The following is a 19,484-nucleotide window of genomic DNA, read 5'->3' as shown; positions in this document are numbered from 1 at the left end:
GCATTTGTGCTGTGAAAATCCTTTACATGATGACAAGTCCACTTAACTTCAACCTGACAATATTTTCAAATGTTTTCAAGATCTGATAGAAGCGGTGTTCCCTTGACATTTGGGCATGATTAGACCCTGACACGGCTGCTGGCAATGCACTATGGGGTTTATGTTTCCCGTTGTCATGGCTACTTACTAGTGTTTGCACAATGGCGTGGTTTGTGGCATTCATATAGGAGTTCAGTGGGAAGGCACACTCTCCCTCACAATAGTAGGCCGCATAGCCCTCTGGAGCAATGATCCAGTCCTGTAGGCGAAATGGGAGACAGCCAGAGGGGGAAAGATAGGAAAAACAAGCTAGTAAGGGACAGTGGAACAAGGAACTATAGAGGTACTATTTAACGTGTACTTTTCCAGGAAGTCCCATGGAGATACACATCTCTTCTACAAGGGAGACCTGAAACTAGCTACACCGGCGCCCAGCGTATAGTGGGTGTAATGTTATGGCTGGCGTCTTTGTTTGTTTGCTACTGTCACAAAGATAACTCGGACAGTTTTGATACGATTTGGTTCAAACTTGGCAGATGAGTTGAGGGTGTTGGTCAGGAAATTAACTCACGTTTTTTTCCCCTCCAATCGGTCAAAGGTCAAGGTCACGGTCAAGTTCAAAGATCAAAGCCCATGTGTATGAATACTTTACTGTAGAATTCACGAGGTATGCGAGTATAGCTATACGTTTGAGAGCATTTGCATGATTTGTGTGATGTATAACCATTGTAGACATGCTGAAGTGGCAACTCAGTCAGTATGTTTAAAAGGAGAGAGAGGGGGGAGGGGGGGGGGGGAGGGGTGAGAGAGCGGGCAGAGGAATGTGTGTGGGGTGCTTTCCGTACCTGCCACCCCAGATCTCTGAAACTGACGTAGAGCTCATGTTTCTTACATGCCTGCTTCTGATCAGCACTGCTGTTCTCTGAGAGAGAGAGAGAGAGAGAGAGAGAGAGAGAGAGAGAGAGAGAGAGAGGGAGGTGGGGGGGAGAGAGATATTTTACATCATTGAATGTGATATCACGTTCAGACCAAGCATTCACATTAACTAACACGCCAATTAGACAACACGGTACCACATGATGATGCAGAGCAGAGCTGAACAGAGAGCCTTACAGACATTAACCCCTCAGACTGGTAATTGCTGTTAAATGAACGGCCCACCTGTACCCAGACCTCGCTCCCTTCTGGGGGTGGCTAAAACAGATGTGAGTGTACAGGCTGGCCGTGCCACATTCTCCATAGCCCCCCCCCCCCCCACACCACCACCACCACCCACCTCCAGGTCCTGCTTACTTCATTTATCTGCTTCCATTCTACCATTCCTCTCTCACCCCCTGTACCCCTCCATATGTCGTTACGGAATATCCAAAGCCCCCCCCCCCCCCCCCCCCCTCCTGCCCTCTGGGGGTCTGGGGAGCATTAGTCGCTGCGAGTGGTTCAGATTGAGAATGATCACGAGCAACTGGTTCTCATCAGGCCTTTAAAGACCACTATCCAGGGCTCAGAAACAGGCCCATTTGGCCCATGTGTTGTGGCCCGGGCCTGCCCCGTAGCACCGCCGCAGATGTGTTGCGCCATGAAAGGCCTTTTTGCCCCTGCCTGGCCTCCATACGGCGACGCTGGCCCCGGCCCGCTCTGTGATGCTGGTGTAAATAAACAACGACGGCGGAGGGCTATTTGAAGCCCGGGCATTATGGTCTAATGTTTCAGTGCTTCACATAAACACGGCGCGCTCGCACCTCCAGACCCAAAAGCCCCCCAGTATGCAGTCTTTGTTATCAGAGCTCCACCGCATTCAAAGCCAAGAGGCATTCTGTTGTTGGTTCTGGAAGTTTGTGTGCGTGCATGTGTGTGTGTGTGTGTGTGTGTGTGTGTGTGTGTGTGTGTGTGCATGCGTGCGTGCGTGTGTGTGTGTGTGTGTGTGTGTGTGTGTGTGTGTGTGTGTGTGTGTGTGTGCATGTGTGCGTGTGTGTGTGTGTGTGTGTGTGTGTGTGTGTGTGTGTGTGTGTGTGTGTGTGTGCGTGCATGCGTGCGTCTGTGTGTGCACGCACACAATTGTGTGCCTGTGCATGTGGCTGCGTACATATGTCTTGGCCTAGAGTAGAGCTTTTCATGGGGATAAAGACATTCCAGTTCATCTGTATCTGATTCCAGTGATTCCACCTGCAGATAACACCGGCCAGGCCTGCAGAGGAGAGCAGGCAGAGCTCAGCAGCATAAATCACAACTGGCTGGCCTGAGAGCCAAACACCCAACATAGTACGTACTACGTACGGTCTGTGCGCACAATGGTTGGGCAGACAGTGCTGATTTATGCTGTACAAGCTGTGATTGGGCACACACACACTCACACACACTCCTGAATGAAGTGTCTGGTGCTGGGAATCTGTTCCAACGCACAGGTCCTGCGCTGCACCTGGTGGGAGCAGGAGTGGACCTGGTGAGACGTAGGAGAGGCCCGGACAGGAGTCAACCCACAGAGCCTAGTCCTTCCACGCGCCAGACCTCCCAGTCCCGGCAGAGTAGTTCAGGAGGAACGGATTGTGTGGCCCTGGTTTTTATAATGGTACTGATCGAGGGTAGCTACTGGGACGTAAGTCGGGACTTGATCACCCCGGCTGGGTCACCTGAGTGAGGGGTATGATGTTGCGAGACCCAAAACCCAGATGACCTTTGGGATACATCACTGAGGATACGTCCCAGGTGCATCCATGCGATGTTTTTTAGTTCCCAGTATGTATAAATCACATACAAAATTGTATAAGCATAAAAAAATCTCATGAGGATGGTGTGGTCCTCACAATGTCTATTTCTCAAATTCTACTATTATACTTGGGGGAGTGCGCGCGCACATGTCACACACGCACGCACGCACGCACGCACAGAGTAAAGTCCTTTACCTGCTATGTTGGCTACTCGGAGGGCCTCCTGGCCCTTGGCCCCTTTAGACCGGTTGGGGTTGCGCTGTTTGGCGCCCCCTGGCGCCGAGCGGATGCTGCGCAGGTGCACCTCCGTGGCTTTGAAGAATGCCACCATGAAGGGCTGTTTATTCTGTGGCCCGCTGCGGCCTATCAGTCCTGCCACACGAGGGTTAACACTCTCCCCTGCAGGGGGAGACAGAGAGCACACTTACAATCTTGTGTATATAGGGGCTCACTTCATGTCTTAGAGCAAGGCTACTCAACTTAACATAGCTCAGGGGCCACTCAGCTAAATTACAAAAGTCCAAGGGCTGCAAGCTAAAATGTTAGTATTATTTTTAAACGTTTACACATTATTTATTTAAAACAGACTGCACGACTAGTCTAAAAACACACAGTAATAAAAAGCCACATTTCCATCTATAAACCTCAATGAACAAAAACATTGTGATTAATGATGAAGTTACAAAATGAGGCTTTATTCACAAAATGTGAAGAGAACATAATGAACAGATTATCACAGGTGAATGTGTAAGTTGTTAATACTCAGCTGACATCAGGCCATATCACTTTCTCTTAGCAATAAAATACGTACGTATTTTATTGCTAAGAGAAAGTGTAGAACAAGACAATGAAAATAACTAATGATTTTTTTGTTGGTATGACCATGACGGGCCGCAGATACATTACGCAGGGGCCGCATGGGTTGAGTAGCACTGTCTTAGAGAATGGATGCTCCATACTTATAGTTATAACTGAGTGTGCTTAGTTGCGCCGCTTTTTTCCATCTACAGCAAATCTCTTCGACCGGAAATAGCCGATCTACAAGTTTACGATGCTTCTGTGAGCTTTCAGATCTGCTATTTTAGCCGAATGTTCCCCCCAGAATAGGGATGTGAGGGTTCAAGAGTGGTTATTATACAGTACATGGTCGGGGGCACAGTGGCGCGGACTGTAACTGTCGCGGTCCGGTCCGTGACGTGTTGTGTTTTCTTGTGTACCCCGTTCTTGGTTTTTGTTATTGTTTTACCTTTCGGTGATTTTGAAGTATTGTGTTTTCCCTGTGTCTTAGTTCCAGTTTGAGTTTCACCTTTAACTTGTGTACCTTTTATTTTGTAGTATTGTTTTGTGCCTTCCTGTCTGCCCTGTAGTTCTGTACCTGCCTTGTCTAACCTGTATTTGTTTTCCACCTGTGTCCTCTTAGTCCCCCAGCCAATCCCTGTCTTGATTTTGAGTTTTGTTTCACCTGTGCCTAGTTAGTCTGTGTCTATTTATACTCCCCTGTTTGTTCAGTTCCCTTGCTAGTTCGTCCCTTTATGTCAGTAGTGTTCTCCTGGTGTATCCATGATTTAACTCCTAGTCTACTGTATGTACTTCAGGGTTCCTTGTGGCAAGGTTTTTTTTTAAAACAAAACCTTGCATTGAAGCGCATCTGCCTGCGCCTATCTGTCTGCTATATTGGGTCCTAAAGCTCCTGCCTTTGCACTGTGACAGTAACGCGGTCGCCTCCCAGCTAGGTTGGACTTGGTACAGGGAGAGTAGCGCCCAGCTCCTTAGACAATTGGCACCGGGCGGAAAGAATTGCAAAAATCGTGGGGGAAAAACATACATGTTCGGAGTCCCCCATGCCTCTATAGGCCCCCTTACTTTTTCCCCTCTACACATAATCCCTTCACTTAAAGTCTTAAACTATCCGATCTACAAGCCCAGCTCACGTTGTGAGCTTGTAAGCTCAGCCATTATTTTCGCCTAATGCTCACCCCCGAACAGGGACGCCCAGGTCCATGTGGTTAAGTCATCTGGCGAAAGAGAGGAGAGGAGAACACATTTTGTATGAATTGACTGTGTCAGAATGGGCGAGGTGGATGCCTTGGCAGCGTGTGCCTACTGAGTGTGTGTGTGTTTTAGGTGTGTGTGGTCCAGTCACTCCCTAATCAAAACCACCTCTAGTGTCTGTCATGCCGCAGTCCGCTGCACAAAATGAGGTTTTCCTGTGAATTCCTTTCTCTTTTTCCTCCTTGTCTGAAACGTCAAGACCAAATATAGAGCTGGACATCAAAGAAAAAAAAACCTTGAGTATTTGTGTGCGTGCGTGCGTGCGTGCGTGTGTGTGTGTGTGTGTGTGTGTGTGTGTGTGTGTGTGTGTATGCCCGTGCATGCATGTGAGTGTGTTATAACTTATAATGTGTGTGTATTCTCACACAGAGGAATGTGTGTTTGATCGCAGTGTGGAGGTAAACCCCGCTGCTGGTCGCCTCTGGCGACGGGACGTCCCAACGCTCCTGTCTGCACACGCTCACCCATAACCCCTCCACTCTCACACACACACACACACACGCGCACACGCACACACACACACACACACACACACACATGCGCACGCACACGCACACACACACACACACACACACACACACACACACACACACACACACACACACACACACAGCCTCCCCCAGCAGCACCCTCCCTAAACATGAAAGGGTCTGTCTGTTTTCTTCACCTAACATGTAACATCCTGCCATCCTCACAGACACGCTATCTGTCGTATTCAAACACGACGCTGTTATCTATCCTCCTACGTTACGCCGTTTGCTGATTAAAAGCTTGTTTTGTGATGATGACACAAACGGCCCAACGTCTCCATTTCCAACTCGCTGTCGAGATGCTGTGCCCGTGTTCTCCGCACGGCTGCTGCTGATGACGGTATATTATGACGCCGACGGAAAAGACGGCGATGCTGAACTGACGAGCGTGGGTGTTTTTTGTTTCACTCTGATCTGGCACGGAATGAAAGCATTACTGATTCTTCCGCAACTGTGATGTGTTTCTCAAAGCTGATCCGTAGGACTGGCTGTGTTCACGCAGATTGACGTATAGCTGAGACTTGTTTACTGATGCAAGCTCACAATGCATTTCCAATGGAAGTCACATTGGAAATAGCCGAAAGCCGTACAACACAAATGTTGTGTCAAACCATGTGACTTCCATTGGAAATGCATTGGGGCAAGATGTAAACAAACCCTTTGTTTACATCTAGCATCCAACAATGTTGTATCCTAGATGCGAAGGTGTGAGTGAGGCCTATCTTATCTCAGTTACTATGTGTAATTATTATTATTATTATTATTATTATTATTATTATTATTTACATTTACAGTATACAGCAGCATTGCATTGACGTCAAAGATTGGCTAATTATCCTAGCAACATCAGAGCATTTGTTGAGATTGTCTACACAGTATGTCATATCAGGGGTCTTCAACATAGGGTCCGGGACCCGGGGGTCCTCAGAGATACTGCAGGGGGAACAGGCTTGTAGATCGGCTATTCTCATGAAGAGGATTCGGTGTAGAGGGAAAAAAGGCAGACAGTGAAGAGCCAAAGGATCAAGTTTACAAATTATTGTGGTTACATTTCTGAGAATACACATGAATCAAATATGTAGTCCTCTCTCTCTCTCTCTCTCTCAGAGAGAGAGGCCCTTGGCCTGAATAACGTTGAAGACCCCTGGTCCTATGAGAATCACCTAGGGGGAAACAGGGCTGTTCTCAGTGACTATACCCACCATCAGCCCTCTCCAGGGCCAGCTGCAGACCCAGGTTCCTGCCTGGGTTTATGACCCAGTGGTTACTGGTGGCTGTGACGTCAAACACCAGCCAGCCTTCCTCGGCGGCCCAGATCACCCGCGAGTCCAGCAGGAATAGATCTGACTCTCTGGAACGCAAGCACACACACGCACACACACACGCACGCACACACACACACACACACACACACACACACACACACACACACACACACACACACACACACACACACACACACACACACACACACACACTCAGATAATCAGGAGTAAGCAAGGCTAGATGCACAGAGACAGATTGGAAGCGTGTGATACAGTTAACGCGTTTGGTATTTGAAATGGGGCAACGGAATGGAGTGAGGTATTAATACTCTGATGGAGGAGAAGAGAAAAGGAGAGAGAGAATGAAAGAGAGGAAGGAGAAGGGGCTCCAGATGGTGAAACCCTGGGGAACACTTCATTTCCTTAATTGACAATAATGGCTTTATAAACGACCGGTCTTTTCATACTCTACGTGCCGTCCATCACCGGCAGGAATTCACAGAGCGAGCCAGAGACTCAGAAAGTCAAGCAGACTTATGGTCCTTACACACCGGGAGCATTTATTCGGTGCGATAAATTCACCCGAAATTATACAGTAGTTTTAAATATTCTGTTGTTCATGTCAGAACAGGGCTGTCGTTTCTCATCGAATAACGCCATCCAACCATATGAATAGTTTTGATGCGTGACACAAAACATTTTCAGATGTGGGGATCTGTGGCCAAATACATCATTTTAGGGGCCCATCGGCTGTATTTTGCGTGTCTTAAGTACCAGGTCTTATTACTTAACTTAAGACCTGGAGGCGTGGTCAATGCTCTTTGGCCACTCAGAATAGCCAAATGGCATTGATCACGCCTCCAGGTCTTAAGTTAAGTAACAAGACCTGTACTTACTTAAGACAAGCAAAATACCAGCCCCATGTCAGGAACAAGTTTGAGAACTGATTTAGAAGGCCTTTGTAGAATCGTCTTGCAGGTCTTAATGGGTTAAACATAAGTACTTGCTGAGAGGAGGATGAAAAGACAAAAAAAACAAGAAAAAAAACAAGAAACAACAACAACGCTCATCCACCCAAGTATCATTGTTCATAACCGTGTGAATCGCGTTCTGTTCATTCTCTGACCGAAACCAGAACCCCTTGTTGTTCTCCTGTGGTCGTCCGTGTACTCTAGCTGGAGCTCTGGGTTCTTCTCCCGTATCACCCTGCTCGGGTTCACTCGTATACCTCGTGGACCTCCGCTGGCCGCGGAATAAATGAGCGTGTTGTTCCCTCAGGACAACAGAAACCTTTAGGAGGGGTCGCGGGGCGCGGGACACGGCCCATTCCAGAGCCCCCATGCCAGTGTGGGTTACATTACACCTTCCGGACGGCTCAGATTAGCCACATGGGGAAAATAGGGAAAACTCCTATATACACTGTGAGAATACCTCACCGCACGGGTCCTTTTTGGTTACCATTGCGCACTCTCAAGTGATGCGAAATGGATGAATGAACACTGAGGATTTGACTGTGTATACTTTGGGTTAGAAAAGCTTCCAGGACACGTGGCTGAGGGACTGGAAATGGAATACAATTACATGAAATTAAAAAAAACCTTGGCATGCCGGTTCACAGATACCATCCAACTGAAAACCAATCTGGGAACCCATTCATTTAAAAAGGAAAATGTGCGTGACTGCATGACCGCGTGTGTGTGTGTGTGTGTGTGTGTGTGTGTGTGTGTGTGTGTGTGTGTGTGTTTGTGTTTGTGTGAGTGTGTGTGTCATACATGACTGATGATGCTGGCCAAATGAAGTCTGAGATCCACATAAACACAAACACAAACACAAACACACACGTCACACACACACACACACACACACACACACACACACACACACACACACACACACACACACACACACACACACCTGTCTGAGTGCTCTTCCAGTACTTGGTAGACACTGATGCGGAAGGTTTCGTTGTCGTAGCGCTCGTGGATGAAGTCTTTATAAATGCGGAATTCTGCCGCCGTGACCGCCTCGCCGTCGGGGATGCGCGACACGTCGAAGCGGAACTCCCGATGGTGCCGCCGCACGGGCAGGAAGTCCTTGTCGTGCTCCACTGGAACACACAGACACGCAGACACGTTTACATTGAGGGTTTCAGACTGGAACACACAGAAACGCAGACACGTTTACATGGAGGGTTACTGGAACACACAGACACGCAGACACGTTTACATTGAGGGTTACTGGAACACACAGACACGTTTACATTGAGGGTTTCAGACCTGAACACACAGACACGCAGACACGTTTACATTGAGGGTTTCAGACTGGAACACACAGACACGTTTACATGGAGGGTTTCAGACTGGAACACACAGACACGCAGACACGTTTACATTGAGGGTTTCAGACTGGAACACACAGACACGCAGACACGTTTACATTGAGGGTTTCAGACTGGAACACACAAACACGCAGACACGTTTACATTAAGGGTTACTGGAACACACAGACACGCAGACACGTTTACATTGAGGGTTACTGGAACACACAGACACGCAGACACGTTTACATTGAGGGTTTCAGACTGGAACACACAGACACGTTTACATTGAGGGTTACTGGAACACACATACACGCAGACACGTTTACATTGAGGGTTACTGGAACACACAGACACGCAGACACGTTTACATTGAGGGTTTCAGTGGTGGAAAGTGACTTTAAGTACATTCTACCTTCTACAAGCTCACAATGTGCATTGTGAGCTTGTTAATTGGCTATTTCCAAAAATATTTTCATACACTTGAAAACTTGAAAGGGGACATTAATTTCTAGGTAAAAAATTGTGAGTACTTTTTTCCACCACTGGAGGGTTTTCCACTTCTTTTATCCACATTATCCCTGGTGTCCTTATTCTGGGCAAAAATAGCAGATCTCAAGAGATAATGTGGAGAGATTTACTGAACAATAAAATCAATAATAAATACATCCACACAGTACAATGTCCAATAACAATATACAACTAATAAAAACAACGTGGATTTAATATGGAACCTGCTACATCTCAACTAGTTATAATCAGGTCCAGCTGCTATGTAGCCAGCTCTATTATGGAGTTAGCTAATCGACCCATTCCACATGATTGTTGCAGAGTACTGTCCCATAAAGCCTTTGAATCGGCAAGGTACAAAGTCTGTGTAGACTTGTTCTCGGATGAGTTTAAGGCGCGATTCATACTACTATTTATTTTAGAGCCGAATAAAAGTCGGTTCGGCTCTGTAGAGGCTACAATGTGACGTCATTTGAGGTTCGGGGGGGGCGGGTACCTACTGGGGCGGGTGCTACTGAAAATTTCTGAAATCATTTCGGCACTACAGCGGTAAAATAGGAGTATGAATCGGCCCTAAGGATCAACCTCACACATTTATTTTGAGAGGTATGCAGTGTTTCGAGAAGCTATAGTGTGTACCACCAGGAATGTAGAGGCATAATCAAAATGACAATGAACAAGTACCCCATTGGATATTTCAAGAGCACTCCTATCTATATAAAAGTGTGGATATTCTCCTGGCAATATATTGTTGATTGACATTCTGAGATAACTTTTAGTGCCATATACATCTCTCCAGATAGTTTATTGTCTAATATGCAGTCAAAGTAAGTAACTGCTTCCTTGGCAGAAACTTCAAAGTCACCCCATGCCACACTGAACCCAGGCGGATCCTTTAGTTTAGACCCAAGGAGTAACAAGATGGAGAAACAACAAAGACTTCTTTAGCACAGCATCTTTAGCCAAATGTCCATGACCTTTCCAAGTATTTTACAAAATTAGAATTTCCCAGAACTTTCCCAGCATGTTCAAGGCCATACCGATACATGTACACGGGAATTATCAAACAGATCAATGACATGGTTTGATTTCGCTCCAAATTGAATCAAGCCAAATGCCTTCAAGTGAACTTCAAGTTCACTTTATTGTCACATCACACGTTTAATTAAAAGTAGATGAAAAAGAGTGTGGGAAATTATTTTTGCGTAGCTTTCCACGGATTGCAGTTAACCACTTAATGGCCAATATGCTTCACCGTATAATGCATAGTGAACATTTTCTATTTTATGCCTTTAATGCCACGCCCCAAAATAGAATCCCAGGTTAAAAGAGATTAGAAAAGAATAAGAGAATAAATAAAATGCCGGAGACGTTATATGTTTTATTCTTTTCCTTTTCCTTTTCCTCTTCCTCTTAATCAGATCTGTTTGTTTGAGGGCCTAATGTATCCTATCAGAAGATCGTGGGTCAGGGCCGAACAGAAGGTTTGAGAGTTTATGAACAACAAACTGAAAATTGACTCTAAGTCTATTGAAATTGAAAGAGCCCACCGCATTGGACCTGTGCAACAGAACTCTGATAAACAACATTCGATTGTTGTGAAACTCTTAAGATACAAGGATAAAGAATTCATAATGGCCAAGGCGAGAGCCCGACTTAATTTTATGTAAATGAGGACTTCTCTGAACTGACCAAGTTGAATACTGACTTTTTAACAAAATGTGTATTTGTAATTGTATGTCTACTGTAATGTTTATTCTTATGTGGACCCCAGGAAGACTAGCTGGTTGCTATATGGCACCGGCTAATGGGGATCCTTGACCACGTTGTGCGCGAGGCACAGGTGCTGCGTGGCTTTTGATTGAAACCTCCATCTCTCTAGGAGTTTGAACGGGCCGGGGGGGCTGCGGGGCAGAGGGACGCATGGATCTGGCTCACACTGTGCCATGATAGAGAGACGCAGGAAGAGTCTTGACAGCTTTATGGGGCCCTTCTCTTCTCCCCCTCTTCCTCCATTACAGCCCCAGAGAGTCATCTCGTCCGCCTGGCCCTCATCTGGTTCTCATGAGTTGGGGAGCTTGGTGTTCGGTGCCCCCCCCCCCACACCTCTCGACCCGCCGTACCCCCAAGACACGGCCCTTCTGACCCCTGGACCTCTCATGTCCCAGCAGGACATCCCAGGGGTCAGCGCCTTGTCTCTCATCATCTCCTGGCCCTCCCTCAGCCAGGATCGCACCCCCACCCACCCACACACACACACACCCACCCACACACAAACAGACACACACACACACTCCCCCCCCCCCCCCCCCCCCACAATCGTCACAAACAGACCCCCCCAATACAAACAGTACACACATACACACACACACACACACACACACACACACACACACTCAAGCACGGTGCGTACTGTGTGTACGAGCGTACGCACACACACACAAACACACGCACACGCGCACACACACACACACACACACTGACACGTTTATGAGTTTGCAAAAAAACATGACAGCACTACATGATCCATCAAACTCTATGACTTTTTAATGTAGCACATGGACGACATCCGGGAGTCACACATCCTTTGAATTCATCCCTCTTTTACACACACACGCACGCACACACACACACACACACGCACACACACACACACACACACACACACACACACACACACACACACACACACACAGACACACACACACACACACACACACACACACACACACACACACACACACACACACACACACACACACAGAGCCCAACCCTATGCATCTGGGGACAAGACTGAGTCAGAGCTAGGTGACACACAGTGCCCAGGGAAAGCCCTCTCTCTCTCTCTCTCTCTCTGCCAGTCCAGCATACACCAGCTTTTTATCAGAGCAGAACGCAGCTCTGGCAGCAGAGCCCAGTCTCTGGATCTCTGCCAAGGCTCTCTCTCTCTCTCTCTCTCTCTCTCTCTCTCACACACACACACACACACACACACACACACACACACACACACGCACATGCACATGCACACGCACACACAAACTAGCAGTGGAATGGTATGGGCTGTCAAAGCCGGTATAATAAGTGACCTAAAGAGAGTTGCAAAGTACAGTGTGTGTAGTGTTGTTTTGGTGTCATTCCCATCATCACACCTGTCTCTGTGTTCCACATAGGACTATTCTCTCTCTCTCTGTCTCTCTGTCTCTCTGTCTCTCTTATTTACATTGTCCTCTCACTCAGCTAGTAATCTTCCATTGCTCTATTTCTCTCTCTCTGTCTCTCTATCTCTCTCTCTCATGTACATTGTCCTCTCACTCAGCTATAATCTCCTTTTGAGCTCTCTCTCTCTCTCTCTCTCTCTCTCTCTCTCTCTCTCACTCTCTGTGTCTCTCTCTCTCGCCCTGTGCTACATGTCTTTTCGTTTAGGGCCTCTATTGAACCCAGTTGCTGCAGGGTATTTATTATACAAAGGCAGCACTGTCAGATGATTGGCCAGAGCAGGAGTATGAGAATGGATCTAATTACCATGCAATAAAAAGGACAGCTCTCTGCTCTTTGTTGACCAGTAGATGCTCTTCCTTTAAGCGCCTCCCACTGTGCACATGTGCATCACTATGCTGTACATAATAGTGCATGTACTAGTACAGTATGCTCATGTAATACTCAGAATCATAGTGACCGCTGTGTCGTTATTCCAAGAATAGTTATTCCAAGAAAGGGAAGAAGAGGGGGGGGACAAGGAGATCAAGGCAGGAAGAAAAAGATTAAGTTTTGAAGCTTTTTCCACAAGTCGTACAAAAAAAGGGCTTCCCCAAATGTGTTTACATAAGTTCAAAGCTTTTCCACAAATCGTACAAATAAAGGCTTCTCCGTGTTAGATGTGGCAAACCTTTGCTACAAAACTGCACAACTGAATGTTTTTTTTAACACGTAAAAACATATTTACTGACTAACTAAATGTTGTACAATACTAGAGCTGGGTGTTATGAGTATGACTTCAAATCCATAGCACGATTAGTTCACACTTTTGCCTCGATTACGATTAATGAACAATTCATGAACAATTATTAGGCACGTAAAATCTATTCAAACTGGTCACAATTTAAGGGCAAGATGAAGTTGGTTATTGGTTCTAAACATTGGTTTTGATATATTTTTGTTCAATGTCCCAGCCCTATATACATTACTACTTGATTTGAGGCGTGTGAGAACACAAACTCAAAGGGTTATACTTGTATCAGTACAAAGCTTTTTCCCTATGAGCCCATCCAACTCCATCCCCACACCTGTGCCAGTGTTGCATTGTGGGCTGCCTCCATCAATAGGGTCTTTCATGGGGACCCCCATCCCCCAGAGTCACCCTTTTAAAGGGTCACACTGCATACATTCTACTGGTTTAAGTGCCCATGGGAACCCTCAGCGCTGCTACACCTGCCGCTCCACGGCAACGAGGCCAGGTGTTCTGATGTGACCCGTTCAACAGGATGTGACATCGTGACCCCGGAGAAACAATATAACGTTATATATGGACCCCTCATTTATCCTTTTGGAAAACTATTAGAACAATTATGACACTCGCTGTTACAGACAGCTGCTGGCATGAGCTGACATGATGACGACACATCCATGCTCCCTGACTCCTCCTTGTCAATGTCACCTCGTCAGCACCCTGCTAGCTCCCTGACTCCTTGTCACCTCCTCAGCACCCTGCTAGCTCCCTGACTCCTTGTCACCTCCTCAGCACCCTGCTAGCTCCCTGACTCCTTGTCACCTCGTCAGCATCCTGCTAGCTCCCTGACTCCTCCTTGTCACCTCCTCAGCACCCTGCTAGCTCCCTGACTCCTTGTCACCTCCTCAGCACCCTGCTAGCTCCCTGACTCCTTGTCACCTCCTCAGCACCCTGCTAGCTCCCTGACTCCTTGTCACCTCCTCAGCACCCTGCTCCCTCCTCCTGTAGCCATGGTTACAGGTGCACTCCCTCTGGGGAGAAAGCCAGACATGTTCTTAAGAGCAGTGGTTCCCAAAGTGGGGTCTGGGGACCCACAGGGGTCCTTGAGGGAGCTCCAGGGGGTCCCCAGCTAAATCATAGTTTGGAACCAAGTGGACCCTTATGGGTCTGTAACTCTGAGAGTGTCCAATCGAACCAAATGGACCCATTCAATTAACATTGATTTTACAATATAAATTCCCAGAGATAAATGCCATTAAATGGCGACCGGACCGTAGACTAATATGCATGTCCATCTGGGGGTCCTTGAAATGAAACTGGTTGAGAATCACTGCTAGAGCCGTAAAAATCTTCTCGTAAATGGTAAAATGGTAAATGGTGCATTAAGGCACACATTCATACACCGATGGCGGCAGAAACCATGCAAGGCACCAACCAGGCAGCACATCAGGAGCAATTAGTGCCCGGGTTCGAACTGGCAACCTTACGGTTACCACTCTATACCCCTGAGCCACTGCCGCCCAGTATGGGGGTCCCTGGCATATATTTTCAAATGGGGTTCCGCGGGCTAATTAGTGACAATTTGTGGGTCCTTGACATGAAAAGGTTTGGGAACCACTGCTGTAGAGGCTCCAGGGCAGCCCAAAAAACACTGCTCCACTGTAAAAAAAGAAAAGAAAAAAAGAATAAAAAAGCCCTTTATCTGCTGCACTTGAGAGAACTGCTGGCTGCTGCCAAGAAACTCCCACAGTAGTAGGCACTTGGGTGGCGCAGTGGTAAAGTCCCTGCCGCCCACCACCACCACCACCACGGAGGTTCTAATCCACCGTGGTACAACTGGCTTTGTCAGGCGTCTTACAGTGTAGACTCGAGTCTATGCAAACACAATTGGCCCCGTGTTCGGGGGAGGGAAGCTGGGTGAGGACGGTGATAATTAATCATTGCACGTATTGCGGCTGGGCGCCGCCTGTCAGCGAGGAGGAGTAGGACGAAGGCTCGGAGCTGCGTCGCACATCAATCGAACACGGAAGACAATTGACTGGCAGTCAATGACGGAGTTATAATGGTCAATGACTGGCTGCTATATTATTAAATCACTTTACCTGGGGGTTACATGACTTACATCTTCTGATAGTTATACTTGAATGTTGACATGAAAAATGTATCCCGTTTAGTGTTTCATCAGCACGAGCGTGACAAAATACAGCTCGTGAATACGCACATGGAAGGGCCACGATACGATAAGGATACCAAGGATTCTACATTGTGTTGTCACTGTTAGGCAACACGGCACAGGCTCAAAGGGCCGTCACAGCCGTCACAGTGACATGTGACGGCCCTGCCCCCTCTGCCTCACTGTAGGCTAGCCGGCAGCCTGGGTGATTAGGGCAGAGTGCATGGAGCAGGCCGTCAGGCCAACTGTGTACACCTGAGTGGGGTGTGGTTTGGGAGAGTATATAAGGGCCATGCTCTCGAGCCAGCGCTCTTTCCTTCCTTTCAAGCAGTTGTACACCTTACAACACTCACACACAGCACACTCCATACATCCATACACTGCATACATGACTGATTACTGACATTGTCACATCTCACACCAGTTTATGTGATTATTGCTTAACTTATTTGAATTTAGAATAATACATATATAATATAAAAGGTTTGCCTTGTGTGTGGACTCCCTAGAGTGCATGACAGACATGACATCACTGACGAATCCTTGGTATTGGTACCTCCATGCGACAGAGTCAACTTTTGTCGCTGTTTGGAAAATCTGCAAGGTTATATAGGCCTACATGGAGGAGCAGGTGCATTCATCACAAAACACCACAAACACACACTCTTATACAAACTTATGACTTATGACTTTCTTCTGTTTGCCCAAAATACCTTGAAATGTGCAACTCTCCTCAGAAATTATCCCAGAAATGATCAACAATGATCATCATCATCCTTCCTTATCGTTACCGTACTCACTTATTGTGGAATGAGGAATGGGAAGGGAACACAAACAACGACCATCCGTCACTCAGAAGTCAGAACTGTAAAATAACTCCCCATCTTCCACCACAGTCTGAAGCCCACCTCTTAAGACCTTCTGTACCTGATGACTATAAATACTTGTATTATGTAATGGTAGTACCGAGTTATGAGTTACTATGTTGTTGCCTTGCTATACTGTTTATTAAGTTATCTTAGTTATTTTGTAGCACATGTTTGTATTTGACTATAGTGTTGATACTATCTTTCTTACATGGGAGCGTCCGCTAAACGAGTCCCAGTGACTTCCTGCTGATGTTGCTGTTTTCATTTAACAACGTATTAATATTTCCTGTTTTCCTGAATCCACACCCCTTGTCAGTTTTCCTTTGTGTCTCTACTCCACCTATTACAGGGTTAAGTGGTTAATCAACAAATGAGTCTATTATAAAAAAATCTATTAGAATTTGTTTATGTTGATTCTGTCATATTATATTTTCTTGTGTACCCTGTTCTTGGTTTTTGTTATTGTTTTACCTTTCTGTTGTGTTCCTGTGATTTTGAAGTATTGTGTTTTCCCTGTGTCTTAGTTCCAGTTTGAGTTTCACCTTTAACTTGTGTACCTTTTATTTTGTAGTATTGTTTTGTGCCTTCCTGTCTGCCCCTGTAGTTCTGTACCTGCCTTGTCTAACCTGTATTGTGATTAGTCTTTGTTTTCCACCTGTGTCCTCTTAGTCCCCCAGCCAATCCCTGTCTTGATTTTGAGTTTTGTTTCACCTGTGCCTAGTTAGTCTGTGTCTATTTATACTCCCCTGTTTGTTCAGTCAGTTCCCTTGCTAGTTCGTCACTTTATGTCAGTAGTGTTCTCCTGGTGTATCCATGATTTAACTCCTAGTCTACTGTATGTACTTCAAGTTCCTTGTGGCAAGGGTTTCTTTTTGAATAAAAACCTTGCATTGAAGCTCATCTGCCTGCACCTATCTGTCTGCTATTGGGTCCTAAAGCTCCTGCCTTTGCACTGTGGCAGATTCATTGATATAAGACATAACATTTAAAACAAATGCACACATAAAAACACACCTGCGTCTCAGTTATTCAAGTAATCTATTCCAGTGGTTCCCAAACTTTTTTATGTCAAGGACCCCCATTTATTAGGCCACGGACCCCCATTTGAAAACGTATGCCAGTGACCTCGATAAGGGAGGATTTTTACGGCTCTAGCAGTGATTTCCGAAACACACTAATTTCATGGACCCCCAGTTTCACACGCATTATGCCACGGACCCCTGATTTAATGGCATTTCTATCTCTGGGACCCCAATTTATATTGTAAAACCACTGTTAATTTAACTCTGAGTCTGTAACTCTCTGAGTTACTGACCCATAAGGGCCCATTTGGTTTCAAATTATCATTTAGCTGGGTCCCCCCTGGAACTCCCTCAAGGATCTATATGAGCAGGATTAAGTCGGGTATTGGTTCTAAACTAGAGGTGAATGGCTTAAACTAGAGGTCCCATCCATATACAATCCCAACTAGGAAAGTCAGATTTTTGCGTCGATGCCCCAACCACATGGAGCACTTTACAGCAAACATTGAAAATGAATACCCCAATATCCTATGGTCAATTTAACAATCTGCTTTTGAACCTCCTTACCTCAATATGTAACTGTTTTTAATGTATGTTTTGTCTCATTGTCTAGTATATAATAATGTCTTTGCCTTACATGAAGTTTTGTTTTGTGTTTTATACCTGCATGTCTTTAATTGTTTTATATAATGTATGTAATCTCGTCAACATTGAAAATGAGGGAGAACCTCAATTGCTCTTTCGAGAATAAATAAAGGTTTCAATCAATCTTAATGTCGGTTTCAATATATTTCCGGTTAATTGCCCAGCCCTACTCCTCTCCTCTCCTCTCCTCTCCTCTCCTCTCCTCTCCTCTCCTCTCCTCTCCTCTCCTGCCAGCTCAGCGGTCCTCAGACACTTTGCGCGGCACCTTGTGTTCTGGAGCAGCAGCAGACGGATCTGACGGCTCACATTAGCCCAAGTGTCTGTTTGGCACCATCACACCCCTCAGTTCTGCCCTGCTCGCTTCCGCTGGACAACGGGGGGGGGGTCTGCCCCATACCCCCATCCCTCCCCCAGTCCTCTTGAGATAACTGTGTCACCACCACCTCACTCTGCATCCCCGCAGAGCCCATTAACTCCCCACTCACTAGAGCCCTGATTCCCAGAGGCACAGCGGGTTCTGTGGGCTCAAGGTGTCACTCACACCGGGGTCAGGGCCGCGAGGGGAAGGGCTTTGTAAAGGCATTTAAGAAAAGCTCCGTACGAAGACCTGGAAGTTGACTAATGGTCTTTTTTTTGTCCGTCTCTATTTCCCCTCTCTCGCTCCCGGCAATGTCTTCGACATAGAACTGGAAACAGGCTGGTCATAGTTTCCATAAGCTGACAGAGAGAAAGAGAGAGAGAGAGAGAGAGAGAGAGAGAAGAGAGAGAGAGAGAGAGAGCAGGGGGAGATTGCTCAAGATGTTTACCCTATAAAGAGGAACAAGGGTTTGATCTCCTGGGTGACGGGTGAGTGGCCACGGCAGAGCCATTACCACGTTAGGAGACATCCTGCCCTCTGGTAACTGCTGGTGACATCATGGCTGTGTGATGTATTTACACTGCTGTAAGGCCTGACAGCGCCGCCGCATGCTTCCCCCGGGAAGGTCTCTACTATAACTTACTCTAGCAATTATTAACCTACGGGAAGGTGTGTGTGTGTGTGTGTGTGTGTGTGTGTGTGTGTGTGTTGTGTTTACACTTGCGCACTGCTGAGAAACAGTAACCGCAATGGGAGTAAGTGTTGCATACATAAAACTGGCACTCAAATCAAACACGTGCATACTGTATGTGGAGTACTTCCTATATTCACTGTTAGCCTATAGGTAACGTTCTTGATATCAGCTGTACGTAATGGCCTCTCTTGTGACAAACATCTCGTGACAAACCACCCTTGGCCTCATGATATGTTCTTCTGACAATGTGAATATTATCAAATCAAGATGCCACCATGTACAGTATAGGCCTGGTATTTATTGTTTGGCTCCCTTCTTATCTATGTGTGTGTAACTATGGGATGACTGTGTTGAAC

At 46.5% G+C, this 19,484-nt stretch overlaps 1 protein-coding gene across 1 annotated transcript in view; it reads right to left on the bottom strand.

The window, feature by feature from the left end:
* Positions 1-19,484, bottom strand: part of bmp7b (bone morphogenetic protein 7b) — a 32,239-nt gene that overhangs the window by 2,742 nt on the left and 10,013 nt on the right. The window contains exons 2-6 of the mRNA XM_080764375.1: positions 8,506-8,698; positions 6,529-6,677; positions 2,940-3,143; positions 885-961; positions 188-298 (exon numbers count right to left, since the gene is read on the bottom strand). Coding sequence (XP_080620501.1) covers positions 188-298; positions 885-961; positions 2,940-3,143; positions 6,529-6,677; positions 8,506-8,698 — 734 coding nt within the window. The remainder of the gene's footprint in view (positions 1-187; positions 299-884; positions 962-2,939; positions 3,144-6,528; positions 6,678-8,505; positions 8,699-19,484) is intronic.

This window comes from Protomyctophum bolini (genome assembly GCF_963924005.1).
Source record: "Protomyctophum bolini genome assembly, chromosome: 5".
Taxonomy (NCBI): domain Eukaryota; kingdom Metazoa; phylum Chordata; class Actinopteri; order Myctophiformes; family Myctophidae; genus Protomyctophum; species Protomyctophum bolini.
Note: the sequence above shows the minus strand (reverse complement) of the source record. Positions and strands in the feature narration are given on the sequence as shown.